The sequence below is a fragment of the Micropterus salmoides genome, unplaced genomic scaffold (genome assembly GCF_014851395.1).
Source record: "Micropterus salmoides isolate LMB-PRFRI ecotype aquatic unplaced genomic scaffold, ASM1485139v1 Ms_hic_scaffold_16, whole genome shotgun sequence".
In the NCBI taxonomy this organism is placed as follows: domain Eukaryota; kingdom Metazoa; phylum Chordata; class Actinopteri; order Centrarchiformes; family Centrarchidae; genus Micropterus; species Micropterus salmoides.
Window position 1 is genome coordinate 31,015,118 of NW_024040707.1, and position 27,872 is coordinate 31,042,989.

General features: G+C 41.6%; 1 protein-coding gene across 5 annotated transcripts in view; it reads left to right on the plus strand.

Annotated features, from left to right (window-relative positions):
- Nucleotides 1-27,872, plus strand: part of hdac7a (histone deacetylase 7a) — a 116,250-nt gene that overhangs the window by 72,057 nt on the left and 16,321 nt on the right. For 4 of the 5 annotated variants that reach the window (XM_038723398.1, XM_038723399.1, XM_038723397.1 and 1 more), the window contains 11 exons: nucleotides 174-379; nucleotides 4,082-4,306; nucleotides 5,117-5,342; nucleotides 7,020-7,153; nucleotides 7,571-7,691; nucleotides 8,139-8,188; nucleotides 8,678-8,785; nucleotides 13,814-13,869; nucleotides 14,850-14,937; nucleotides 15,085-15,204; nucleotides 15,312-15,409. In XM_038723398.1, the coding sequence (XP_038579326.1) occupies nucleotides 174-379; nucleotides 4,082-4,306; nucleotides 5,117-5,342; nucleotides 7,020-7,153; nucleotides 7,571-7,691; nucleotides 8,139-8,188; nucleotides 8,678-8,785; nucleotides 13,814-13,869; nucleotides 14,850-14,937; nucleotides 15,085-15,204; nucleotides 15,312-15,409 (1,432 nt within the window). The remainder of the gene's footprint in view (nucleotides 1-173; nucleotides 380-4,081; nucleotides 4,307-5,116; nucleotides 5,343-7,019; nucleotides 7,154-7,570; nucleotides 7,692-8,138; nucleotides 8,189-8,677; nucleotides 8,786-13,813; nucleotides 13,870-14,849; nucleotides 14,938-15,084; nucleotides 15,205-15,311; nucleotides 15,410-27,872) is intronic. The other variant, XM_038723402.1, reaches the window with a different exon arrangement.

The window sequence follows — 27,872 nt, forward strand, 5'->3', positions numbered from 1 at the left end:
AACAATTGGAAATAAACGACATTGCAAGGTAAAATAAATTATAAGATTTTAAAAAATATATATTCAGTCAAAGGGGAACTTTAACATTGTAGTAGCTATTGTGTGTTTATTTGTGTTTGAGAAATAATAATTAATAATAATAATTTCTGCACCTTGTCTCTATCTCTGATCAGTTCCAGGCCTAGACCCTGTCCCACTACAGTTTGCCCCCCAGATAGATCTCCTGGCTCCAGGAGGCGTTCAGCCCCACAAGCCCCTGAGCAGAACACGCTCGGAGCCCCTCCCCCAGAGCCCGCGGACCCTTCATACACATCTCCTACAACAACAGCACAACACACAAGTACTGGAGAGGCTAAAACAGCAAACTCACCTGGGCAAGGTATAGAGAATGAAGGCACTCATCTGTATTCAGGAAAAAATATCCCTAAAATTGATATTTTTCCCGAGGGACATTTGTTTTTGCAGTCAATACATATTCAACTCAGATACATAAAGGGTTGGAAATTAACACCCGCCAAGTGCCAAATGCGGGTAGATTTTCCGTTTGGCAACTTAATGTTGGAAGGCTACCCGCCACATTGGCGGGTATATGTATTTGGGATGATATTGCCATATAATATCTATCTGATGGTAATTAACTGCAGCGTTCCTGTTTGTTGTGTGTCGCACTTTAATTGGTCCCCGCTGTACCCAGGGATCTAAAATCGTGTAACACACGGATTAGGGGGGTTCTTTCATTGGTTGTTGTTTATGTACGTTTAATGTTACTTGTGTTTGATTGGCGTAGATTTGTAAAGGGGGAATAGGAGTCCGAAGGGAAAGAGGGGAGAGTCAATGCTGACAAGTACAAGCAGGTACTTATTCATCATGCAATACCATTAGGGAGGCATCTGATTGGCCCCAAATTTAATCTGCAGCATGACAAACATAAAGCGAAAGTCATTAAGAGCCTTAAGAAGAGCAAGGATTCCTGGAAGTCGTAGTATGGCCCCCACAGAGCCCTGATCTCAACATCATCGAGTCTGTCTGGGATAACATAAAGAGAAAGAAGCAACTCAGGCTGCCTAAGTCCACAAAAGAACTGTGGATAGTTCCCCAAGATGTTTGGGTCAGCCTACCTGCCAGGTTTCTTCAAAAACTAGGCTATGTGCAAGTGAAGAATTAATGCTGTTTTGAAGGCATTTGCATTTTTAAACTGATAAATATTATCTATTAACATGTCTATTTTTGAAAGCGTTCTTACTTTACAGTATTGTTTCCACACCTGGTGGGGGTCTAGCTGTGGTCTGGCGGGTGATAAAATTTTCCAGGCATTTCATGACTATTGGAGTGAGCAGCCTGTTGGTGGTGGCTAGGTTCTGATGGATAGGGTGTCTTGAAAGATGGAGTGGAGGGTGGTTGAGAGCTCAATGACAGGGCTTGAGTAATCTTGCTTGGATGCCATGTGGCTCTGGGGCATTGCCAGGTTGGCACCTGCCCAGCAACTGCCGGACATCCTCCAGTGTGAAGGGGGGATGTGTAGGCTCATGAAAGGGGAGGGCTCTCAGCACCTTCTCACAGGCAGAAGAATGGCATGGATGTCGAACCATGTATAGAAAGTGTTTAGAGTGTCACCAAAGGTGGTGGAATGGTCTTGTCTTGATTCACAAGCAGTTATGGTTTTCACAGCTCGTTTTGTGTTCATATAGCTAAACTCCTCCGATCTGTCCTTAAATTTGAGTTTGGCCTTGATATCATTCTTAAATTGTCGGTTGATTGTTAAGGGAAGCCCATTGCCAGCACTGAAATGCCTTCTGTTTTTCTCTCAGGCTGTGCTTAATATGGTGGTGATAGTGAAAATCTATTAAGTCTGTCTCTTGGTCATTTGTACGTATACATAAATTTAATTATCAATCAATAACACACTATACAGGTGTATTGATACAGGAGGCCAATATGTCAGAAAAATTCATTGACGTTAGCTGCCTTTGCTCATACTAGCCTTTCAAGAGAACAGCTTATTATGACATTAACTTGACAAGAACTTTCTAGAGATTCTTGTTCTGTTCCGTCTTCAGAAGCAGGAGCGATTTTAGACCATTTTTAGGGGTGCTGAAGCACACCTAAATTTCATCTTAGCACAACTAAAAAATAATACAATAAATCATTATTATTTTCTGAAAAAAAAATTTTGTCCTCTAATGTTAGATTTTGGAGAAGTAAGAGAAGGGACAATCACTTAACCTACTGTGTCATATGGCTTTTCTTACATTAAATGGGTTTAATGTCCCTAAATACTTCTAATGTTTTACCTAATAATCCGCGACCGCGCTGGCCGACCGGTCAGCTGCAGCGGAACAGTTTGTGTGTCTGTCAGTCTGGGCCAAACCAATACTTTCAATATTGAGGGGGGATACAAGCGGCCCCTCTCAACTTGGACTGATCCTCATTTTTGATGAATTCTGATTGGCTCAACGGCACCGATCAGAGGAGTTTACTTTCCATCTGGGGCGAGTTCAATCCAAAACCGTTGGCACCGATTTGCTAAGTTTTGTCAGGGCTGAACTCAGCCCAGGGTTGTGTGACAAGTGCATCAGAGAAGGGGGCAAAAGAACGTCTATCTCCATTCATCCTTTTACTTTACTTTAGCTTGCTGGTTAACAGCTGACTTGAATAACATCAGGTTCAGTGCAGCTGACCTGCTGCCCAGTCGCGCATTCACGCCAAGGATGGTGCATTCAGTAACTCGTACCGCAGCGTTACTTGGATTAGTAACTGTAATAAGGTTTTGGAAATAGTAATCCGTTACACTACTAGTTACTGGGAAAATGGGTAAATGTAAAATGAGAAAAGTAATATTTTTACAGTTCCTGCCCAACAATGCTAACTGTAGCCTAGCTATGAAATTAGTTTTAATTTAATGTTAGAATATTATACTAATAGAAATAATTTATACTTCACAGATTCTGTGCAACCAAATAAAGATTTTTTTAAACAATTAAATAATACTGACAAATTAAACTCAATCAGCAATAGAAAACGACTTCCTTAAAAGAGAAAGCAAGCATGTAACTAGATTTAACTGAAAACACAAGACTTAACTTAGGGAAACACTTTTAACAACCTCCCTCCTCCGAGGGAGCACACAGCTTCACATTGTGGTCTGACCCTAACTGGTCCACTGACTCCATAGGGGTCATTTACAATAATGATTTGAATCTAATTTGAATTGAATTGAATTATAGTTTTCCCTCATATAAAAAAAAGACATTTCCACCGTAAATTGGAGCAGAAAATGTCTCTAGAATGCCGGAAATTACGAGTTTAATGCTCAAAATCTTCCCCGCCTTTCGCCCGATGTTAGCTGGGATTGGCTCCAGCCCCCGCCAACCCTGTACGCAGGATAAGCGGTTGACGATGGATGGATGGATATTTAATCCATATAGTGCTAAAAATCTTATTGTCTTGGTTCTTATTGTTCTGGTGTATCGTCACGTCTCTTGACCCAAATGTATCATCACGCCCCTAATCTGAGCCCTTATGTTCCCACCACTTTTCAACATAAAGTGACACTCTTGACTGACCCGCTCCGCTCTGCACCAGCTCCTTTCTAGTAGGCCTACTTATTCTCTCCACCAATTAGTGAACACTTTTGAAAGGTATTGTATGGATGCTACATTCTCATTAGGGGCTGAGAACCCCCCTAAAGGTCTGATCCTAGAATCGCCCTATTCAAAAGGAGAACCACGACACTCTCAAGGCTGCAATCTTGGATGTGGAAATTACAGTATAATATTTCAATAAAAGTAATCTTCCTATCTTCCTCCAGCAATGGGAAGAAGATAGTTTTTGCAGTGTGTGTTGATATTTGTAATCCCAAATTAGTTGATGTTGGCGTCTTCCAAAAATTCCACATTTCCACAATCATTACACATTTCCTTCCCACTCAGCACCTCATATTTTCACTCATATCATGCTCTCCTGTGATGTTTCCATTTTTGAGTCTACAGTCTTGCACCATAATTTCTTCATTTGAATGAACAAGTGCAAACACACATGTGTATGTGTATTTTTGTCAACTTAAATGTATGTGTATGTGCAGCTGATGTCTAAGTCCAGCGAGAAGCCCAGACTGCATCAGATCCCCTCTGAGGAAATGGACTCAGAGGATGGTGGCAGGATGTCGCCCACAGAGCCAACCTATCAGGGCAGAGTGAGGTCGATGAGGGAGGCGGGACCCACAGCATCCAAGAGCCACAAAGAGCAAATGAACCTGGAACATGCACTCATACTCAACCAGGTTGGAAAACATAGCATACTTTCACATGTGAGCCACACACACACACACACACACACACACACACACACACAGCAGGTAGATAGAGGGAATAAAACCACAAAACTGCTCTTTAACCAACAGTCCTGTAGATGGCGACCTAACTATTGAACTTGCATGATTCTAGTTGCCCTTGCATAGTTCTGTGGTTTGACAGCTATTCATTAAAGTGGTTACTTTAGCAGTGTATGTCATGTACCGTAAGCTAAGATAATACTCTTTCAGAAAATGTGTCAGTAGCTGATCAGACAAACAAGAATTTTACAATAACAAAAAAAGCAGATCAATTCAGTATTGAAGAAATATATTTTGATGTTTTCAAGGTTAGGTGTAGGAAACCGGATTTAATGCTTTTAGTAACCAGTCTGTAAAGGAAAATCAGAGTCAAAAATTACTTCCAGATTCAAAGCAGTTAATATGATTTTGAGAGATCACCAATTTGTCTTGATGGGACAGGTCAGATCAGAGGAGCCAAAAAAACCAAGATTTTATTGATTGATTATTATTAGATTGGAGGAAGTTCTATGACTTTCAGCACTAAATATTAGCCTAGAATACAAATCACTTATGGAGCTTTCGAGGGATGTACAGCTGCACACCATGTGTAGCAATGGAAGTGAATGTTATGAGCATCAATATGCTTAAGCCTAGTGTTTAGAATTAAGACCCTGTGCTTTCGAAGGTTTCTGTTCTACACTGTCCTTTCAAACACTTAACTTTGTCTTTTATATTTATGATATTTACTTTGAATTATATGTATGATTTGACTATTTCATCTTTATCACCTTTCTCTTTCTTTAGTCATTGCTATGGGAACAGCAGAAGCAGCTGCAACAGCTGCATCGACAGATGGAGAACCTGGCAGTACCCATGTTACGCGGCAGCGGCAGGGTTGGTAGTGGGATAGGTGTCCATCGCCCCCTGTCACGTACACAGTCATCGCCAGCCTCTACCTCTCTCACTCTGCCTGAGAAACCCCTAAGTCTTGCCGCACAGGATACCAGCAGCAAACCACGCTTTACCACTGGTGAGACATGCTTATATAGTATTATAATAGGTATGTATAATAATTTTCTTAATGATATTTCAAATACTGGGTGCCCCATGGCTTTGGGCAGTGGTCAGCAATAGGCGGCCCACAGGTCAGAACCGGCCCACCAGCAATTATATCTGGCCTGTGGCCAGATTGCTTTGATAGCAGAAAAATAAAGAAATATATAAATTGATAGTGGCTGGTGCTGAAATAGATCTCAGTCATGACAGATACAGTTACTCACACAATCACTTCTTCTTAAGTGATTGTGCCATCAAAATAAAAGCGCAATAACTTTTTTGCAGCAATGCTTAATGACAAGTTTATTGAGAGCTTTTACTTTGAAGAGTTCTGAACGACATTCAAAAGAGACTCTGGCTTGCTTGACACACCTCTGAAAAAGCCATCAGTAAACGTGTGATTGGATTTCACTGATTTTCCTCAGGGAAATAAAAAAAGCGTTCATAGGTTTATGAATGTGGATCAAACGCTAGGGGCGCGCACAAACTGCAGCACATGCTTTATTGTGAGCTTGTGCAAAAGTGTCCTTATAATCAATTTGTTTAACAATGGAGAAAAAAATATCCACCGTTAGTTGTAAGATCGATTCCAACTAACTGCGGATATTTTTTTCTCACTTTTCTCTCCAACGTGTACATGTAACGGCCTTAATTTAATTTGGCCTGTTGCCCGACTCATTTGCCGACCCCTGGCTTAGGAGTTAAGTTGCAACATCCCAGGTTCCATCCAAGGACTTTTGTTGCATGTTGCCCATCTCTCTCCTCAATTGCCAGTCATGTCTCTACTACTGTTTAAATGGTATAACATGCCTCTCACAAATAATAAAAATAACAATAAAAGAACCACATTGGATTTTATATAATTCCCAGCATCTAGTACTGTTCACTGGCATGCACAGGTAAATGTCACAGTTACAAGTGAAGGAAATTAAAAATCTCATGAACAAACCAACATGAAAAAGCTCTGCACCTCAGAAGGGGAAATTTGCAGTTTAAATAAAATAGCAATTTCAAAGCTTGACTGACAATGTAGTTTATAATTATATTTGGAAGCTTTGACTCAGATTGTGGATCAATCAAACTACAGTTGTCCTTGGGATCATATGAATTAATTAATTACTTAGAGAACTCTTCAGGTGTTAAAACATGTTTTAGCTAGTGGTATCTCAATGAGTGTTTGAACCCCTAACACTGCAAGCACTGGTTGACTTGTGCTCCTCATCTGGGAAAGTTAAAGAAGTGTTTTATTCCCTGTCAATCAGGAGTCATTCTGGTAGTCACTAATTAACTGCTAATGTCTGATGTAAAAACTAGCCTAATGCAACATGTAAACCTAATGTTTCTGATACAAAAGTCGAAGTGGCAAAGTCTGAGAACAGGAAGTGAAGCTTCCGCCAGATCCTCAAATATGTAAAAATTTTAATATATGAATTATGATGCATCTCGAGTAAACACTGAGAAAAATGGTCAAGGGTCAGCATTATCAGTTCTCTTTTGGCTCGTAGTGTGAGCTGTACACTGACATCAACAAATGTCTCCTCTGGGATAAATAAAGTATTTCTGATTCTGTTGTGCAAAATGTTGAGATCAATTCTGTTCTTTTGTGTGTGTGTGTGTGTGTATGTGTGTGTGTGTGTGTGCATGTATGCAGGCCTGGTATATGATTCTCAGATGCTGAAGCACCAGTGTACATGTGGAGACAACAGCAGTCACCCAGAACATGCTGGGAGGATTCAGAGCATCTGGTCCCGACTACAGGAGAGAGGCCTGAGGGGACAGTGTGAGGTATGACATGGCACACACACACACACACATACAGACAAACACTGATCTGGCAAGTCTGGTATCAGTAAAGTTCTTGAGGATGTGCAAATTTACCTAGAGACTGATATTGTCTTCTTATTTCTCCTCTGTGATCACATCTCATCTAAGTGGTCACACTGAGTAGAACTTTTAAACCTGATCTAACCTACAAAATTTGTTTTATCTGTCTGTCAGAAAATAGAAAGGTTGTTTCCAGAATCTGGCATTCTCACTGTTTAATATTCATAATCATTACATATTATACATTTTCCATGTGCATGTGATTCCTTAGGTAATGTCATATTCTTAGTCTGCAGGACTACACAATTGAGGTGTATTGTCTCTTTCTAGTATTGAGATGAGAGGAGAAAGTCAAGTGAAAATGTTCTGTTCATACAGACTATCCGTGGTCGTAAAGCCACTCTGGAGGAGCTGCAGTCAGTCCATACTGAGCGCCATGTGTTGCTCTATGGCACCAACCCGCTCAACAGGCTCAAACTGGATAACCGCAAACTTGCTGGTATGCTACATCTCAAACTGATATAAAATATTCTTAATTCCGAGCCACATTATGTAATTTCAAAACAATTTCAAGTGATTTAACAGTAAAAATCAAAGACTTTTCTTTGTAGAGTAAATTTGAGTCCCAGATATCCAGGTCTTCTCAATAACAGAACTAAAGCTATATCAAAAACTTTACAAGTCTGTTTTACAGTTCCGGCAAAAAAATCATATGATTGGCCTTGAACTACATTAATTGAATTAAAAAGAAATTACAAACATGATGGTGCTACAAAGCATACTGGATGTATCATTACAAATAGTTTTCTCATACCACAAATACTCGGTGGATTATGTCAGGTCAGCATATGGCTTATCTTAGCCATTTTGGCATAAAATAATTATCTTATGTAATTGTATAAATGTATAAATTAACAGTATTTTTGTTATGTTTCTGTTTTCTCAGGAATTCTATCTCAAAGGATGTTTGTGATGTTACCATGTGGAGGTGTAGGGGTAAGAGAAAACACACACCCACACACACACAAAACTCATCATTTCATCATACTGTAAGGTATTAATGAAAGCTATAAAATACAACATAACCACTATGAAGGACAATTTTGTTTTGAATAAAGTCAAGGGAGAGAAAATTACAAGAAACAAAAGGATTTTAAAGAGAAAACAAGAGTTGGCTTGGCCCAATGCTGACATTTTCCTGACTGTCCGTGTTGAACCATGAAAGTCAGATTAGAACATTTGACCAAGGATAAAGGAAATGCTTCCGATATCATTGTCCAAGCCAGATGGACAGTAATGCCAATTTGTGAACAAACATCACTATTGGTCTGACCTTGAAATGGGAGAGTACACCAATGACAGGGTATTCAGTCTTCTTTTATTGTCCCAGAGGGATATTAGACATAGTTAAGCTTCATACTATATTATAAATATTTCTACAATCTTTGGTTTTATTCTGTCATCCTGTAATTTGTCAATTGGCAGGTTGATAATGACACCACCTGGAATGAGTCACACACCTCTACGGCATCACGCATGGCAGCAGGCAGTGTTGTTGAGTTGGCCTTCAGAGTGGCTAAAGGAGAACTAAAGGTGAGAAACTAAATCTCGTAGTCATTCTACACTTGAGATGCAATAGTGTGATAGAGCCAGACGTCATTCTGTCACCTATTGATTAGACCTCTTAAGACGACTAGTTGGAGTAATGGTTGTGGAAACTTTAATTCCATTTCTGTTGCAATTTCTTGTTTGAGTCACCTGCTTTGCATGAAGCACTGTCTGCAACAGGGATCAAGTCATCTGTGTTTTTGATTGGATAAACTTCTGAGTGTTTTTTTTTTTTTTAAAGTCTGCAGTCTGTATCCAAGCACTTTTGATTGGCTGACTCTTTTGACCTGTGGTGCTGAGACTTTTTCAGATTTGATAAATCTGCCACATTGTCAAATATGTTGTTAATATCACTTACAGCCTGATTCAGGCCATCATAACTGTGGGGATGTAAGGTGTTTGTCAACACGACAACACGAGGTTGGTTAGCCATTACCAGTTTGTTAGTCTGGATCTTGAAGTCCCACAGGATCTTAGCTCGGTAATTCTCAACTACGTTAGAAGGTGACCTCCATTTTGACCTTGGGACTTCCAGCCCATATTTATGCAGATGTTCCTGTACACTATGCCAGCTACCTGGTAATGGCATTCCATGTACGCTGTTCCATCCTGCATCTTACACCCTGCTGTACAGTCTCAGGGGCATCCTTGCACAGTCTGCACCTGGGATCCTGCCTGGTGTGGTAGATCGCAGCCTCTATTGATCTTGTACTGAGTGCCTGTTCTTGTGCGGCCATGATTAGGGCTTCTGTACTGTCCTTTAGTCCAGCCTTTTTTAAGCCACTGGTAGGATTTCTTGATATCAGCCACTTCTTTTATCTGTATGTAGTACATGCCATGCAGCAGCTTGTCTCACCATGAAGGTTTGTCCTCTTCCTTGCCCATCCTTGGGTTTCTACTGTCTGAGGTATTCACTTTGCCCTTCATCTTTGGGGGCCAACTTCCTGATGTACTCCAGGATCTTTGTTGTTTCGTCTTGACAGTAGTCTTCACAATCACTAGTCCTTGGCCTCCGTCGCTCCGCTTAGTGTGCCGTCTCAGGGTGCTGGATTTGGGGTGACACCCTCCATGCATTGTGAGGAGCTTTCTTGTCTTGATCTCAGTGGCTTCTATTTCATCTCTTGGCCAGTTTATTATGGCAGCGGGGTATCTGATGACTGGCAGGGCATATGTGTTGATGGCTCAGATCTTATTCTTCCTATTCTGCTGACATTTCAGGACTCTGCCTTACTCTATGGAGGTATTTCGCTGTGGCGGACTTCCTTGCTGCCTCCTCATGCTTTCCGTTAGCCTGCGGCACCCCAAAGTATTTGTAGCTGTCCTGAACATCTTCAACGTTGCCTTCGGGTTGTTCAACCCCCTCTGTTCTACATTTACATTTATTCATTTAGCTGTGGCATGGTAACTTATGCTGAATGGCTTACTTGTTCCGGAGCAGGTTCTGTTCCAGATAAGAGAACTCTATAAAAACGCTGCCTACTGACCATTCAGCTCTCTTGGAAAATGACATCACCATCTGCAGGAGATCCCACAGAATGCTGCGGCGATACGGAGAAACTTTTGTAGGCTATAGTTTGTTAGGTTAGTAGCTAGATATGGCCGCAGGTAATGAGGTGAGTTTTTACTAGCCTAAATGTTGCGATTCAGTCTTTCAACCACTATTTGAGCACATTTTATGGCATGAATTAATTTTTCGTTTCATTGCCTTATGAAGTTTTAGAACAATGTTTGGAACAGTTTTGAGTGTATTAAATAAATTAATCTCATTTTTGAATTTTTTTTAAAGTGAGGTGGAACGACCACTTATTCAGTGCCCAAGTCTTTTAATGTGGATATGACGACACACAGCCGAGCTGAAAGAATAAGAGAAGAATATGATATTATCATACAGCTCATAAGAACGCATCAAATCAAAGCGTTATTATAGACTACGCCTGTTCATTTAGGCATTTAGGCACCGTCTGTGATTTTCGGTCTCCCTGCATTTGTCAGATGCAGGCATGCTACATAACTAGACCATGTCGTATTTCTGTAGTGTTACAGTTTGCTCTTCATTTGTAAAAATATGCAGCTCTGCTGACGGTGGACTTGGGCCTGGATTGGGAAACCCTGGGTTGGCTTACATTACATTTATTCATTTAGCTGACGCTTTTATCCAAAGCGACTTACAATTGCTAAATATGTCAGAGGTCGCACGCCTCTGGAGCAACTAGGGGTTAAGTGTCTTGCTCAGGGACACATTGGTTGATGTGTCAAAGTGGGGAGTTGAACCCTAGTCTCCCACAACAAAGGAATGCATCTTATCCACTGCACCATCACCACCCCATTGTTTTCCCTCTTTTTGATACCATCTGACCACACTTGTCCGGTCCGAATGACATTCTAATGATGTTGCTGTAGATCCTGGTAAATGGATCAGTGAGTCGATGTCTCTCTCATTCCTGGCATACAACTTGATGTCATCCATTCAGAGGAGGTGACTGATGGTTGTTCCACTTCGGAACCGGTATCCGTAGCCAGTCTTGATGATGTTGATGTGATGATCTGGCTGAGGGGGTTCAGGCCTATGCAGAACAGCAGCGGGGATAGTGCATCGTCTTGGTATATGCCGCACTTGATGGTGACTTGTGCAATTGGCTTTGAGTTGCCTTCCAGACTTGTTTTCCACAGCCCCATTGAGTTCTTGATGAAGGCTATTAGTGTCCTGTTGATCTTGTACATTTCCAAGCATTCCAGTATCCATGTATGTGGCATTGAGTCGTAGGCTTTCTTGATGTCAGTCCAGGTGGTGCACAGGTTGATCTGCCAGATCATACAGTCTTGAGTGACGAGTAGCTGGTGCTTGGCTCCCCTATTCCCTTCTGGGCCCTGTCCATGTATTGAGCCATGTGCTACTCATCTTAGCTGCTCTGATGCCTTAAAAGGGCTTCCATGTTGTGCAGAGGCAGGTTATTGGCCTGTAGTTGGATGGGATTGTTCCCTTCAGGGATCCTTCATGATCATGACTGACTGTCCTTGGGTTAACCATTCTGGGTGGGTTTGTTCATTTGTGCTGCCAGACATTGCAGCTAATAAGTGTGGATCATTCAGGGCCTGGTGCTGTCCAGCTCTTCATACCTGACATTCTTTCTTGGATGTCTGCCATTGTAATGGTTAGTGGATGTTGTTTTGGGAGGTTGCTGTGATCTGTTCTTAGATTCACTAGCCACCGAGCATTGGTGTTGTGTGATGCCTCCCTCTCCCATATGTTCTTCCACTATTCAGTCTCAGCCCTGGGTGGATCTGAATTATTATTATTATCTTATTATTGTTATTACCCTGCCACTGAGAGTATACTTTTGATGGAGATTTGGTGGAGAACATCCAGTTTATTCTCCTGGCTTCTGCTTCTCCCTTGTCTCTCTTTAGATGGGTAGCCAGAGCAGCAAGTTTTTGTTTGGCAGTCTCCAGTGCCTCAGGTATAGCTTGTTATATTTGTTAGGTAGCCCCTTCCCTGCCCCTTTGTGTAACTCTGAGAGTTGACTAACTTGGTAATATTTAATTAACTGTTTTACCAGATGCCACTGCCAAGAAAAGACTGGTCACCATAGGCAGAATGTTAATTATGACCCTGCAGTAAGAGCGGATTCGCTAAAAGACGCAAAAATTGTTCTATCTCAAAAGAAGCAACATGTTGCTATTGTGCATGCTTTCATCTCCTAGGAGGAAATACATTTTTTGAGAACATGTTGGTGAACATGTTGTTTTGTGAATATGTTGGTGTAGCAACCCGTCCTCATAAGAGAACGGCTGTTTAGGTTTTATTATGATTTATTACGATTTATTATGCTGCGTTTAGGTCGATTTATTATGCTATTATGCTGCACATTTACATTTTAGTGACCTTGTTGGCTATGTCAAACCCAGGACTTTCACTCAGGAGTCCCCTGTGAAACCAAGTAAATGCAGTTATTTTCAGTTTTAGGCTAACATACATAACTACCTTAGCCTTAACAAAATGTAGCAAAGCATTTATTTCAATGGAATGGTGGTGCCTTGAACATCCTATTGCGTACACGAGTGCACTGGACATTTACTATCTTTTAAATATGGTTGCTGATTGGGTACAACACTGACACACCCACTAAATGAGAAAAAACATACTTGCATTTAACACCACATGCCTGCAGTTAATGAAAATAGATAAATTCTATTGTCAAGTTAAATGTCTGTTCAAAACAAAGCCGTGAATGTGTACTGCACTAAAATAAATGTTTGTAATGAGATTTTCATAAAATAAAATGTTTATGAAATGTTTGTGTTCATGGTAATTCTGTTAAATATCAATAACATCTGGTTTAAATATATTTTTGTATAGAATGTTTTGTTTATTGATCTCTTTAAATATGTATTTTTAATGATATGCGGTCTTCTTGTCATCTGGAGCGAACACTCATCATGTTGTGCGGCCAATAATAGCAATAACTGTATTAAATTAAAAAAAATATCTAATTTCCAATGACTGAAATATTAATTACTGATACAGTATGCTTAAGTGAATGGTATTTTTTAAACATTTAAACATTTTTTTTATGAATTTTATGTGATTTACAGAAAAAAAATCAATTAACTACATTTAAGAAGGGGACTGTGACATTGTAGAACAAAAAATATGACATTATTATTTACAAAAACCCAAAAGAAAAGCAAATACATTGTATCTAAAATCTTTATATTATAGAGAACTTATTAAGCATGTTAAGGAAATTTATTCATTTTAAAATAAATTATGGTCGCACCACATGATATTTATAAGGCCACAGACAGTTAAAAAAAACACTAAAATCACTTGATTTAAAGAAAATATTTAGTTAGTTTTAAATGTTGACAGTAATTTATGTGTGCCAGAACTGTTATATTTATGTACATTATAAAAGCCCATGAAATTTAAAGATTGTACGTTCTTAACAGTGCACTTAAAGTACTTCATATCCAGTGAAACACTGATTAATAGTGTCATCTTCTTCTGCACAGAATGGCTTTGCTGTGGTCAGACCGCCAGGGCATCACGCAGACCCCTCCAATCCAATGTAAGTATGTTTATGTATTTGTGCATGGATCAGTCACTTCCTCAACTTGACCACATGCATTGTCAGCAGCTTCTCTGTGGAGGATATTTATGAAAAGACAGAGAGAAGACAAAGGGACAAAATAAGGGAAATTAGTCCGTGTGTGTCACTCAGATGTGTCCTTTAATCAAAAGGTTATGTTATATGAAAACATTCTCTTCCCACTGTAACATCCACGGGTGACCTGTTGGTGGAGCTGTTGTAGTCTGTGTGTAATGATGCCATACCTTTTGAGTTTTGCTGAGTAGTTTATTCTAGCACTTTTGACTGAAGACTACACATACAGTAAGTTCAGCGATTGTATATTATGTTGTTTTCTTTCCTGCGATGGACTGGACCTGTCCAGGGTGTACCCCGCCTTTCGCCCAATGTCAGCTGGGATTGGCTCCAGCTCCCCGCGACCCTGTACGCAGGATAAGCGGTTGACAATGGATGGATGGATGGATGGATTTTTTTATACAGATTGTTGGACTACTCATCTTCTTCTCATTTATTCTCAGCACAGTCCTTTACAGCTACTGTACTGTTAATAACCATTTTAAACTACAGGCATATAGTACAGTACATACAGTAGCGGATACTTTAATCAGGAATAGGTGGGTGCAACATTAAAAAAAAGATGACTACAGACACTCCTATTTGACTATCCATCCATCCATCCATCTTCATCCGCTTATCCGGGATCGGGTAAACTTCTCTTTCCCGAGCCACATTAACCAGCTCTGACTGGGGGATCCCAAGGCGTTCCCAGGCCAGTGTGGAGATATAATCTCTCCACCTAGTCCTGGGTCTTCCCCGAGGCCTCCTCCCAGCTGACTATGCATCAATTATTCAACAATTGAGTGAAATAAATAAGCGCTAAAAGAGACATGTTTTTTCTTCTCAGTTAAAGTCTTTACATTATTCAAAACTGTCTTTAAACTTTTATCTCTGTCTATCAGGGGTTTCTGTTACTTCAATTCTGTGGCCATAGCTGCCAGGCAACTGCAACACAAGCTCAGTGTCAGCAAGATCCTCATTGTTGACTGGGTAAGATGGAGAATTCTGGCCTCATGCTGGTGTTTTTACTATTATATCGTATGTACTTGAGCATTTCTGTGATACTCAATAGTGAATGTATCTCCTTTGGTATTGCAATGTATAATATTAATATGTCTTCCATCATCCTGTTGCTAGGATGTTCACCATGGTAATGGCACCCAGGAAGTGTTCTACAGCGACCCCAGCGTTCTCTACATCTCGCTTCACCGCTATGATGATGGAAACTTCTTCCCTGGCAGTGGGTCGCCAGCTGAGGTGGGTGACTCCAGGCACATTGAAGCCCATTATATATACAAATTGCATATATTTTTATAAAATAATAGCACTGCATGAATGAAATGCAACATATTTTTGGGGTTTAGGTTGGTTCTGGAGCAGGTGAGGGCTTCAATGTGAATGTGGCGTGGACAGGAGGACTGGACCCACCCATGGGAGATGCTGAGTACCTCGCTGCATTCAGGTAGAACTAACTACTTCTCTGTTTAAAAACTGCAACACAAGCGTACAGGACAGAGATACAGATGGATGACATATTAAAGGAAAATCAACATTATGTTTTGAGTTTCTAAGGGTGTACTCACACTAGTCGATCTGTACCGTGCACGTTTATCCCCCAAAGTCCGGTTCGTTTTACCAGTCGATATTGACTTCCAGCTATGTACAGTGTGCTTACCTTGACAACCCAGCTGTGATCTGAGGTTAACATAGCTCTCCTTATTAGCTAGGCTCCATACATGCTTACTAATAACTTTTTTTAAGCTGGGTCTCCAACATTGACAATTGTGTTGGACAGATTTGTGCACCGGTGTTCATGAGAGAGAGAGGGAGAGAGGGAGACAAGGAGACAAGGTATCAGAAACAGAATCAGAAGGAGTTTTATTGCCAAGTAGTGTTTTACACATATAAGGAATTTGCTGTGGTGATAAGGTGTTACACATAGACAAACATACAGTCAACATAAATAAATGTAGAAATATATAAATATGGAATGGAAGAACAACGTTGCAGATATATACATGTGCATTATTCTGGGTCTGTGCCGTGCAGAAGTAACGCAACGGAAGAGAATATTGTGTACATATAAATATATAAACTAGAAAGCATAAAAATATACAACAACAAAGATCAACAATCAACAACAAATACGTGCGACATGCCAGTTGACACGACATGAAACAGTATTTACATGTGCAGGGACATTTGTATCATTTGCAAGGGGGGAGTGTCAGTGGGGGACCCGGGGCTTGTTAATGAGGCTAGCTGCAGACGGGAAGAAGCTGTTTTTGTGGTGAGAGGTTTTGGTCCTCCTGCCAGAGGGGAGAGTCTGAAACAGTTTGTGTCCGGGGTGGGAGGGGTCAGCTGCAATATTTCCTGCTCCCCTCAGAGTCCTCAAGGCTTACAGGTCCAGAAGAGAAGGAAGATTGCAGCCAATCACCTTCTCTGCAGAGCGAATCATACGCTGCAGCCTGCCCTTGTCCCTGGCAGTGGCAGCAGCGTACCAGATGGTGATGGAGGAGGTGAGGATGGACTCAATGATGGCGGTGTAGAAGTGCACCATCATTGTCTTTGGCAGGCTGAACTTCTTCAGCTGCCGCAGGAAGTACATCCTCTGCTGGGCCTTCTTGGTGAGGGAGGTGATGTTCAGCTCCCACTTGAGGTCCTGGGAGATGATGGTGCCCAGGAAGCGGAAGGAGTCCACAGTGGTGACTGGGGAGTCACACAGGATGAAGGGGGAGGGTGCGGCTGGGCTCTTCCTGAAGTCCAAGAGCATCTCTACTGTCTTCAGAGTGTTGAGCTCCAGACTGTTCTGGCCGCATCAGCTCCCACTTGAGGTCCTGGGAGATGATGGTGCCCAGGAAACTGTCTGTATTTGGGGAGTTCTTGGCTGAAATTTCCCCTGTTAAAGTCACCGAGAACAATAACAAGGGAGTCCGGGTTTGTCTGCTCTACACACAGTATCCGGTCGGCCAGCATGCAGTCTTTGGCAGGCTGAACTTCTTCAGCTGCCGCAGGAAGTACATCCTCATGCAGTCTTTGGCAGGCTGAACTTCTTCAGCTGCCGCAGGAAGTAAATCCTCTGCTGGGCCTTCTTGGTGAGGGAGGTGATGTTCAGCTCCCACTTGAGGTCCTGGGAGATGATGGTGCCCAGGAAACTGTCTGTATTTGGGTAGTTCTTGGCTGAGATTTCCCCTGTTAAAGTCACCGAGAACAATAACAAGGGAGTCCGGGTTTGTCTGCTCTACACACAGTATCCGGTCGGCCAGCATGCTCTTTGCGTCCTGAACGTTGGCGTGCGGCGAGATGTAAACACCGACCAGAGTGAATGAAGCAAACTCACAGGGGGAGTAAAACGGTTTACAGTTAATGATAAGAAATTCCAGATTAGGAGAACAGTGCTGCTGAATCACTGTCACGTCTGTACACCAGCCATTGTTAACATAAAAACAGACACCTCCACCTTTTGTTTTGCCGGAGAGTTCTGTGTCGCGGTCCGCTCTGTACAGTTAGAAGCCAGCCAGCTGCAGCGCGGAGTCTGGTATCAGCTCACACAGCCATGTCTCTGTGAAGCACAGAACAGAAGATGAATAAAAGTCTCTGTTTTTCCACACCAGAAGTTGAAGTACGTCCAGTTTGTTGCACAGTGAGCGCACGTTGGAGAGAAATATTGCTGGCAGCGGTGTGCGGAGTCCCTGCCAGGGAAGACGTACAAGCGACCCGGCTCTTTTCCCTCTCCTGCAGAGTTTCAGAGTGCGAACGACAGCGAGTCAGCCCTTCACCAAAATGTCCAATAATTCCACTGATGACGCAAGAAAAGTGGGAATTAAATCCACTGCAGTTGTTCCCCTGATGTTCATGAGCTCCTCCCTGGTGAAAGAGCACCGGGAATCACAGACGAAAACTGAATTAACACACAAAAACAAAACAAAACAAAGCGCACCTATACTCAGCGCCATCTTGGTTGCATACGCGCAGCACTCTGCAATCAACTACGATTTCAAATAGGCCTAGTAAAAAATCACACATCAATATGTGGCGGTCAGCGCTAATACTGTGGCGGGCCGCCACAAATAAATCAATGTATGGGAAACACTGACTGAGTGATGACGTAAATGTGCTCCGGCTCGGATCTATAGGCACAGTGTAAGCGCAGGCCAGCGGGGGACTGTGGAGGGGGGACAATCTTGCTCGGGCACAGTACAAAGCAACTGGGCGTAGTGTGGCTATGCCTTAAGTGTGTATGGGTCTATATTGCAGGAATGAAACCGTCCCATGTTGCTTCAAAATCTCATATTGGTGTTCATTTGTGTTGAGATCTAGACATTGCAAAAGATGATTCACATAATTTTTATATTACACATTCAGTGACCCCTTGCGTCTATTTGAAGGATCTGCATTTATTAAATCCACTCAGTTTTGCTGATTTTTCTCTTGAAATTGTTTCCCATTTGTATGTTGTGGTGTTCCCATGTTTGATAGAATTGTAGAGAAACTTTCCAGACTATTGTACACTACCGGTTGTCTAATTTAGTACATAAGAAAAGGAAATAGCTTTTTGAACTCTTTTGGGAAGTCTCATCTGAGTTTGTGAAGTTGGAGTGGAAGTGTGGATATTTTCTAGTTGTGTCTGTGATACACAACAGAAAGTCTAAATTGTCTGAATCTTGCTTCCTTATTGTTTTTTATTTTAATTTTATTTTTTCATATATATTCTACAAATTATTTATAATTTTACTGCAATTTCTTCTCATAAAGGATGGAGCAACATTTTTTCCAGATGTAAAGAACGTGAGCAATTTTTTTCTTTTTCAGCATAAAAGTTAACCCAACAAAAATTAAAAGCAGATATTTTATATTTTTATCTTTAATTCGTTTCTTGGATGTGAAATCTGATAGATTAGGCAACATTGTTTTGCCCAGGGGTGGACTTGTAATCTGGCATGCCCGGTGAGCCAACAAACCTTTGGGGCCGGTGGAACATAAATTATTTTTTTATATACCCTAACTGTTTTTAAAAAATGGTCCAACAATTAGCCCATAAAACACAGACAGTGGCCCATTGGGTTATTTAATAACTGACATTGTGGTGGCCCAATCACATCTTTTACTAGCCCCCAGTCCCTCCCCCTCTCCTCTCTGTTTCTTGTGTTGCGGGCCAAAAAAAATAAATTCTTCAGACGGCTGCCGTCAAATGCGAAAATAACCGTGTATTTGCAGTAGCTTCAACATCAGCTGCAGTACAGTGCAGACACAGGCACTTGAAGGAGTAAAGCCATGGCCACTGCCAGGTAGAGGAGGAGGTGTGAGACAGCAGAGCAGAGTGACAAAGTCACTGTGACAGGGCTGAGGGACAGAGAGAGCAGGAGTATAAGTGAAGTGATAAACATGTAGTAGCTCAACCTGTAGGGAGGGAGCAGGGAGGTGTAGGGTCATATGTATCATTTACACTGGGGATGCTGGGGACATCACTTTTTGAGAGCATTTGTTAAAAAAGTTCTGAAAAATGGCTTGCACCAAGAAATGTTAATTAACAAATAAAAATGCTATGAGAAAGATTGATTTGCACAGTAAGCCTGCAATGCAAGAAACCTCTGTGTTGTCCAAAAAAAATAAGCTACTGATTACTGCCCTATAATATTTTTATATTCTGAATTGTCACCGGTTACCTGAATTTTGTGCTTCCCTTTTATATAAATAAAAACATTTATACCATAAATTGGTGCAAAAAATGTCTCCAGAATGCAGGGCATTAAGTGTTTAATGCTAAAAATCTTTTAGGGGAGAAACCCCCAGACCCCCCAATTGTTAATATCATCAATAAATATTTATTATTTATAATAGTAGGCCTATAAAAATATATTCTTGTCTTGTTCTTATGACCCCAATCTTGTGCAATGTCACATCTCAGGGATTTTGTCCCTAATCTGAGCTCTTAAATGTCCCCACCACTTTTCAACACAAAGTGACGCCCTTGGGTAGGGTGTGTGCTATGCCGTAGTGACAATGATGATGATTACTTTAATTAAGGTCAATAGTGATACCATAATCATAACGCTATCATAAAGCGATACTGTCACCTACTGCTAGTTATCACTCACTGTCATACAGCACTGCATAAGCTATTTGACATTGTTTTGTAGCTAGCATAGTTTCCTAATGCAGTCTGCAGGCTAACTGTCCTAATGGCTGCGGTAAGGTTATTTTGTCATTGCATTGTGTTGTAATTGTAATCCCACACTGCTGTGAAAATGACTTGTAGGCTACTTGTAGTTTAGTAAGAGTTGTGTACTCCATGGCCATCTCTGATCACCATGGAGTCAGTAAATTAGTGCAAATTACTACACTGGTTCACTTGCATTGGTATACTTATCCATGGCACATACCACTCAGCTGGTTTGGGGGAATATTACAGTAAGTACGTTAGATATGGATTTGTTTCAGTTTTCATTGATCAGGATAAGGGTATTTAGTGGAGCTGTGATCACACAATCTCATTTCCTTTACACTGAGCCACAACAAAGACACTTCAGTTGAGCCTCTGCACAGCTTAACATTGCCTCTGACGTACTTCTTGGGTAATTAATAATCCTTGTCATTTGTGTCTGGCACTCCCTGTTTCCAGTAACTTCAGATGCTTTACAGTAAATAGTTTCTAGGTCTTATGTTTGACAGATTACAAACCATTATTTCCTGCTTGTGGCTTGGATGATTGTCTGTAGTGGGAGTTTGGCACCAATTAAGGTTCAGTAGTGTGGGCTTTTCGGTTGCCTGGTGCATCTATCAGGAAACTGTGGCAAAGTTGCAGACATAATTGGGGGAAACTGTGTGCATACACTTAAGCATTCATAGTTTATATACAGTTCATGAGCACAAACACACAATGGGCCATGATCTTATACCTAATGAAATTACAAAATAGGTGGCATTTAATTTTTGTCGTTACTGTCATCACCTCCAGATCACTGAAAATCAATGTGAAATTTATTCAAACATAATACTGCTCATTTGAGGATTTTCAAGAGACAATCAAGTCAAGAAGTCAATCAAGAGACCCTTATGCAAAAACAATAGCAAAACATTGATTCTTTACCAGCTCCAGGACTGCATCTTATAGTATGACCCTGACCTTGGACCTTTCTTTGGAGCAGAGCAACAGAGGGACAGATTTTCCAATAAGAAAAATCCAAAGTAGGGAATTGCGCATCCAGTGTTCTTGAGGGGGAACAGTTGACCTCCATGGCTGGCACCAGCCAGCAGCCCCTCGGGGCTGGTGGCCGGTGTTATGCGTAGGTCCCCGGTGGCACCCTGAAGCGGAGGACCGCTAGGGAAAACTCGCTGGCGACCCACGGTGTGTGAGCCCGATCGTTTTCCAGCTGCAACCCCTGAGGCTGGCAGACTGGTGAGAGCTCGCTGGCGGCTAGCGTGTCCCGAGCGCCAAGACGGCGGGAAAAACAGCGCCAGTTGCCTGAGCCGCCACGAGGGAGGGGACCTCGGTCAGCCTCTCGGGGGGCTGTGGGCGAGAGCGCCGCCTCACGTCCCAGGTTTGTTGAGGGGGACTACGGGAAGCAACGCTTCGCTTCTGGCTCCAGCTGTAGGAGCTAGATGAGGGCTGAGCTCGTCTCTCTTCAGCCATCGCCGTCCTGGACCCAGACCGGCGGGGGAGATATTGCTCAAACGCCTCTCCCTGCGTTTCAGCGTGCTGAAACCTGCTGACGACAGCATCCACTGCCTCACCAAACAGGCCAGTAGGAGAGAGGGGAGAAAAGCCTTCTCCTTCCCCTGGATGCCCGAGAGGTTGAGCCAAAGATGGCGCTCCGTAGCCACCAATGCTGCCATGGAGCAGCCAATGCTTGGTAACACAGAGTGTTAAGTTCGCAGCTCTACGGAGCTCAGTCAGGTCCTCCTCAGAGGGACCTCCACCTAGGTCACAGTCTTGAGAAGATCGGCCTGGTACGCCTGCAAGATGGCCATAGTGTGCAGGCTGGCACCAGCTCGACCCACTGCCATGTAGGCCTTGCCCACCAAAGCGGATGTCGTCCGACACGGCTTGGTGGGGAGCGCCGACATCTGAAGGAATGCAGCAAGGGTGGGAGAAAGCTTCCTTCCCCCAAGGATTTGCTGCTTAGTTTCTGTCTGCTGTAGACCAGCAGAGGGGACACAGACAGCCGTGCAGAGCAGCTTTTTTTTTTTTTGGTCTGTTCCATGATTTACATAACTCATTGTGCAAATCAGGAAAGAACGCGCGGGTGGCGCTCAGGCTGCAGAAAAGCTCATTGAGGTTACTGCCGGCCTGCGGCTCCTGCCCCGCCTCTCACAGCTGGGCGCGGACTGATGACGTCAGCCCAGCTCCCGGAAGTCATCCTCCATGATGCTAAGCACGTCTAGCCTTTCCTCAGAATCAGACTGTGCAAGCCTCTCCAAACTCATACCTCGGGCGGGAGAAGCCGAGAACGGACTCCCGAACGGGAAAGAGAGGAGGCGGAGTCAGCAGACAAGGAACGGGAAAAGCCTCGGCAATCGCGATGCCCTCGGAGATGTCGCACTGGGAGCCCCATGACCGAAGCCGCCGCGCCGTCTTCAGAAAAGAGAGCCGCACGGGACCTCAGCATCCTCAGGGGCAGGGCCTCGCAATGGTCGCAAGCAGCCCCCTCGAGAGCTGCCTAGGCCTGCGGCATACCCAGACAGGAAACACACAGGGCATGAGTGTCCCCAGCCGTGATGTAGCCCGGGCATGGAAAGACACACTGCCTGAACTGCTCACCAGCCATCTCATCTGCTTCTCCTTTCAGGTAACTAGAACTTCTTGTGGTAGCTTTCTTCTGAGTAGTCTCAAACAAGCCAGAGTGCCTGCTGAATAGAAAAAAGCTAATGTGTCCGGTGTGCCGGTGTGCTTATATATGCCTCCAGTTACGCCGTCACACGCTACCGTTAGCAACGCCAATAGGATTGGAGTAGTTTCATTCATGATTTCAGCCCTGCCACGCCCAGAGGTGTTCCCATAGTGTCGTCACCGACGCAGTTCGAGTTCCCTCGAAGGGGAACGAAGTAATGCTGGTTTCAGTGTTTTCATGCTAAAAGACCTCCCTAAAATTTTGGACTTCGTGGAGTTTCTGTGTTCTCCAAGTAGGTTTGAACCTTCCAGAGCTTGATATCATGATAAAATACATGTTTGTTTTTTTTTCAGAAGATAATTTGAAAAGTATTTAATGACGACATTTTCTTGAACCGGTCTCCAAAGTCATCATAGGAAAAGTCGAGAGCATTCAGTGGGAACAACAAATCAAACCAAAGTATCATTTTTATCATATAATGCCAGTCAAATGTCCTAGTATTCAGATCTGGACTTAATAAAAGTTTTAAGTAGTTCTCTGTTTTTTTCAATCTGCCTAGAGTTCCAGATGCTGAGTTTACAATCAAAACGTTTCAGATAATTGTCTGCTCAGTTATAGAAGATAATACAAATTTTAAGATGCAATGTGAGTTGGAATCACAGACTCAAGGTGAAACTTGAACTGAGTGCTGTAGAAACTGATATTTCTACCAATGCAGGAAACAAACAGATCAATGAGAGAAAAAGAACTTGACATAATTTAATATTTGTGGTTTACTTATTGCCTTTACTAGCTAGTATAGAGTGAGACACGACAGGTAATGTGGGTAGTGAGGGGGAATGACATGCAATTAAAGTGGACTTGCCAGATATGTAGTACATTTTAATTGTAGAGCACAATATCACATTCAATATCTTAATTAGCTTTACAGACCCAAACTATGAACAGTCATCAACCCAGTCCAAGCTCTACGAACACAAGGAGAAACCCTTAGCATTCAAGGAACAAATATTACATTGATGTACAGTATCAATGTGACATTCACTAAGTGAAAATAACTGATCTTTCTTTTTAATCTAGTCTATTTGATACATGCTGTTTTCCAGAATAGAGTTGTAAATTACTTATCATGTTAAGGGGAAACTGCACTGCATTTACTGAGAACAAATACCAGGCAACATTTTGAGATGTTTTGAAAAGAAATTTCTTTTGGGGCCCTGTGATGGACTGGCGACCTGTCCATCGCCTGGTGTCAGCTGGGATTGGCTCAAGCCCCCCGTGACCCCCGGTCAGCGGTTGACGATAGATGGATGGATGTTGAATAATCTGTAGGAGGAAAAACACACACACACACACACACATACACACACACCATAGACTGTATATAAAAACGGACGTAGCGTCACCCATTGGTTTCTGAAGAGCCGTTTTGAAGCTCAAAATTGGCAGAGCTGGCCAGCGCCATCTTGGCAGCGCGTCACCGCGCGTCACTCCCAGATAACCAAAAATGGGCAAAGAGGCAGGTCGTAGGTGGAGCTGAGGTGACGTGTTGCTGAAACCACTCCCGCCTAGCTCGACGTGACCGAGTTAGCTCATGCTAAGGAGCTAATGCTACATGCTACTCTGCGGTGCTGTACGGTGGAGTTTGGAACCGGTTGGAACCTGCTGTTACCAGTTTACCAACATTACCAGCTCACAGTCAAGGTAAGACACCGGAAAATATTAAAATAACTCACATATGTGTTATTGACATTATACTTGGTATAAATGGTTATTAATTTATAAATGTGGTAACGTTATTAACACTAACACTAACTTAAGATTTTGTTGAGACCAATGTTAACAGTTATCTATGAATCAGTTATTAATTACCTTAAGTTTACTTAACGTTACAGCTCAAACGAACAATTTCAAGCAAATCAATTAACCCTTTTACATGCCGTTACAAATCGTTTATTTGGACGTCACCTCAGTATGTTAACTTACTTGTAATAAACGTCCTCAGTTACATGATGGAAGCTATATATCTTGTAAAACGTAAAATGTTATCAGATTAATTAATTCTCCACACCGCTATTTTGAGTAACGTTGCTGCTGTCGGCAGGGCTGTGTGAGATTATTGTCTGGAATAGGACACTTGTGAGAGAAAGGTACTTTTTATATTTGTCACAAGATTCTTGTTGAGGTTCTGATGCCTCCACATCTGCTACTCAAAGCTTAAACTTTGAGTCTAAAATAACGTTGCTAGTCTTGGCTACTGGACATTTGATAGATGATGTAAAATTTTATGTCTTAAAAGGACAACACAAAAAAATTTAAAGAGTGTCCCTTGTTCCATTTTCTCCCACTTATGTGACATAATTGTGCTGTCACATTAAAACACTGAGGCATCTTTTAGAGGAGCATCTCAAAAAATTAGAATACTGAGGAAAAGTTCTTTATGAGCATCAGAACCAGACTGAGAGATTACAGGCTTCAAAAACCTTTGCAGGTGTTTTGAGTTAATTAGCTTATTAGAGAGCTCTTCTCCAGTTATTTCTGTATAATTTATAATACAGAACATGTATTTAGGCTATTCTAAAATATTTATACATTTTGAGATAGTGGAGTTTTTATTTCCATGAGCTGTAAACAGTAATCATCAAGATGAAAACAAAAAGGGTTTGAAATGCTTCGTCAAATGCTTTGTGTAATGAATCTAGAATATATCAAATATTCACTTTTTGAATTAAATTACGTTAGAAAATGAACTTCACCACAATATTCTGTTTATTAAAGAATCATCTGTATTTACTTTATATTTTCACCTGAAGAATTTATTATACATTTTCCTCGAAGAGTCACACTGTGGATCAGATGTCCCACCTGGTGAGACCTGGAAGCCTTGTTATTGTCGTGGAAGTCTGTATCTCTTGGCGTGGACTGACGTGGAAAAGCCATCTCTCCTTCTGTTTACTTTGACTTTTAAATGTTGTCCATATTTGTATCATAGATCCATTTAAACAAAGATATGGTTTATGGTTCACTTGTAATAAATTCTATATATATTAGCACTCCCTGTCTTTACTACTTACTGAAGAGTATACCACAGATAAAACATGAAACATTAAAACTGAACTCTTGCTTAAAAACATCAGTCTATTATAAGTTAAAAAGTGAAAATACTCCCAAACATGTTTCACATGAAATGTTGAAAAGTAATTATGCAGTGTATTTGTGTGTGTGCGGGAGTATTTTTACTTTCTACCTTATACTTTAAGATAAATAAGGAGCCATACACCCAGTACCCATATACTGTATAACAGAGCCTGAAGTTTCTGAAGAGTGCCTTGTTTGCTGCTCTGATATAAGTCTAGTTTAAACACAGAATAATGTGGGCACATCCAAACCATCCTGTGGGTAAGTGCTGAAACAAAGAATGATTTGCACAGAGTAATTATGAATCCCACTAGGTGGTTTTTATTGTGACGTTGCAAACTCTGAGGTCTCAGAGCTGACCGAATGCACATGTAGTGAATAGATGAGTCTATACAATGTAAACCACACGAGACCTTCTCAGAGGTCGCAATGACATCACAACTACTGGCTTCACAACTATTCAGCGTGCAGATAATTGTTTTTCCACGACAGAGTAACTTCTCAGTCAATGTCACATTTGTCTCTTAAAGAAATGTCAAAATAAAACGGTATAAAACATCAACCTTTCATTTTTTACTTTCTACTAACATATATGTAAGATGTTAGCCTATAAATACCATCTTAATATTTTCATTTACAGCTGTTAACTATAATATATTGTTAAGTTTAGATCACACTATTTAAAATTAAAATATGAAACTGATGATGAATGAAGAATGATTTTATTATGTATAATTAGTTCCAATTAACAGTCTTCCTAATACAAAAGCCATAGTTTAATAAATTAAACTATTAAAAGGTTACAAATGTAGGTAGTAGTTTTGTATGACTTGAAATGTGTTGGGAGTTATTATAATGATAGAATCTGTTGATAAGAACCCAGTGTCATAATTTCACGTCAGTAGTGTTCAGGTGGTGTGAGTAAAAAGAAAAGCAGGAGCTGAAGAGCTGGAAGCTGGAGCTGTTCTCTCCTGAAGAGCTGGACACAGCTAATCACATCTGGAGGGTTCTGCAATCAGCTCCTCTGGCACCTGTAAAGACAACAGTGGGTAACCAGTTAAGCAGCTTCTTCCAAAGAGCCATAAAGCTACTGAACTCTGAGATCGCCTCAGCATGATAACTTCTCCGGCATGTGACAGTAATTAGGGGGTGGCAATGTAAAATACACTGTTTACTAATATGTGCAATCTACGGTTTTCTGCTGGACACTGTGCAATAATAACTACTCAAGTCAGATCTTATTGAACGTTTATTATAAGGATCTTATTTTATATTTCTTATTGAACTCTCACACACCTAATTTCTTGCTTTAACTAAACCATCGCCCTACTTAAAGCACAGCTACCTGTCTGCATGCATAACTCGCATTATATGCTGACAAAAAAGGTGGATGTAAACCTCTGCAGGTAGCCTACAACAGCTGTTCTGCCGAATAATGCATCCATCTCTTAAGCTTCCAGAAACGTCACTGATCAAATGCAGTTATCACCTCAGAGTGTTTGCTGAATCTCAAGGAATGCTACATCTACTAAGTGTAATAACTTATTGATGAGACTGAACGTCCTTCAATATGTACTTTGAATCAATCATTCCCACTGATGAACCCCACAAAGAATAGTATAACGTTATTGTTTTTAAACAGTAATGTTACGCTTGAAGGTACACGGCTCTCCTCGGGAAAGACAGCTAGCTCAAATATTGGCATCGGTGCTCCTCGGCGGGACAGTTTCAGGCAGAACACCGCAGCCGCTCCCCCCTCGGCTCTCTGCCTTTAAACCATTCTTGTCCATCGGGATCAGGTGCAGCCACTTACAATAGTATCTGACTAGTATCTAACTGAACAGTGATTCTGTTACAGGACGTAACTAAATCTCACATCGCCCATTAGTAAAGGTTACCGTTAACATAACGTCAGCTAACTGAGAGCTGAGCCTTTACTTACAACTTCACACAGAC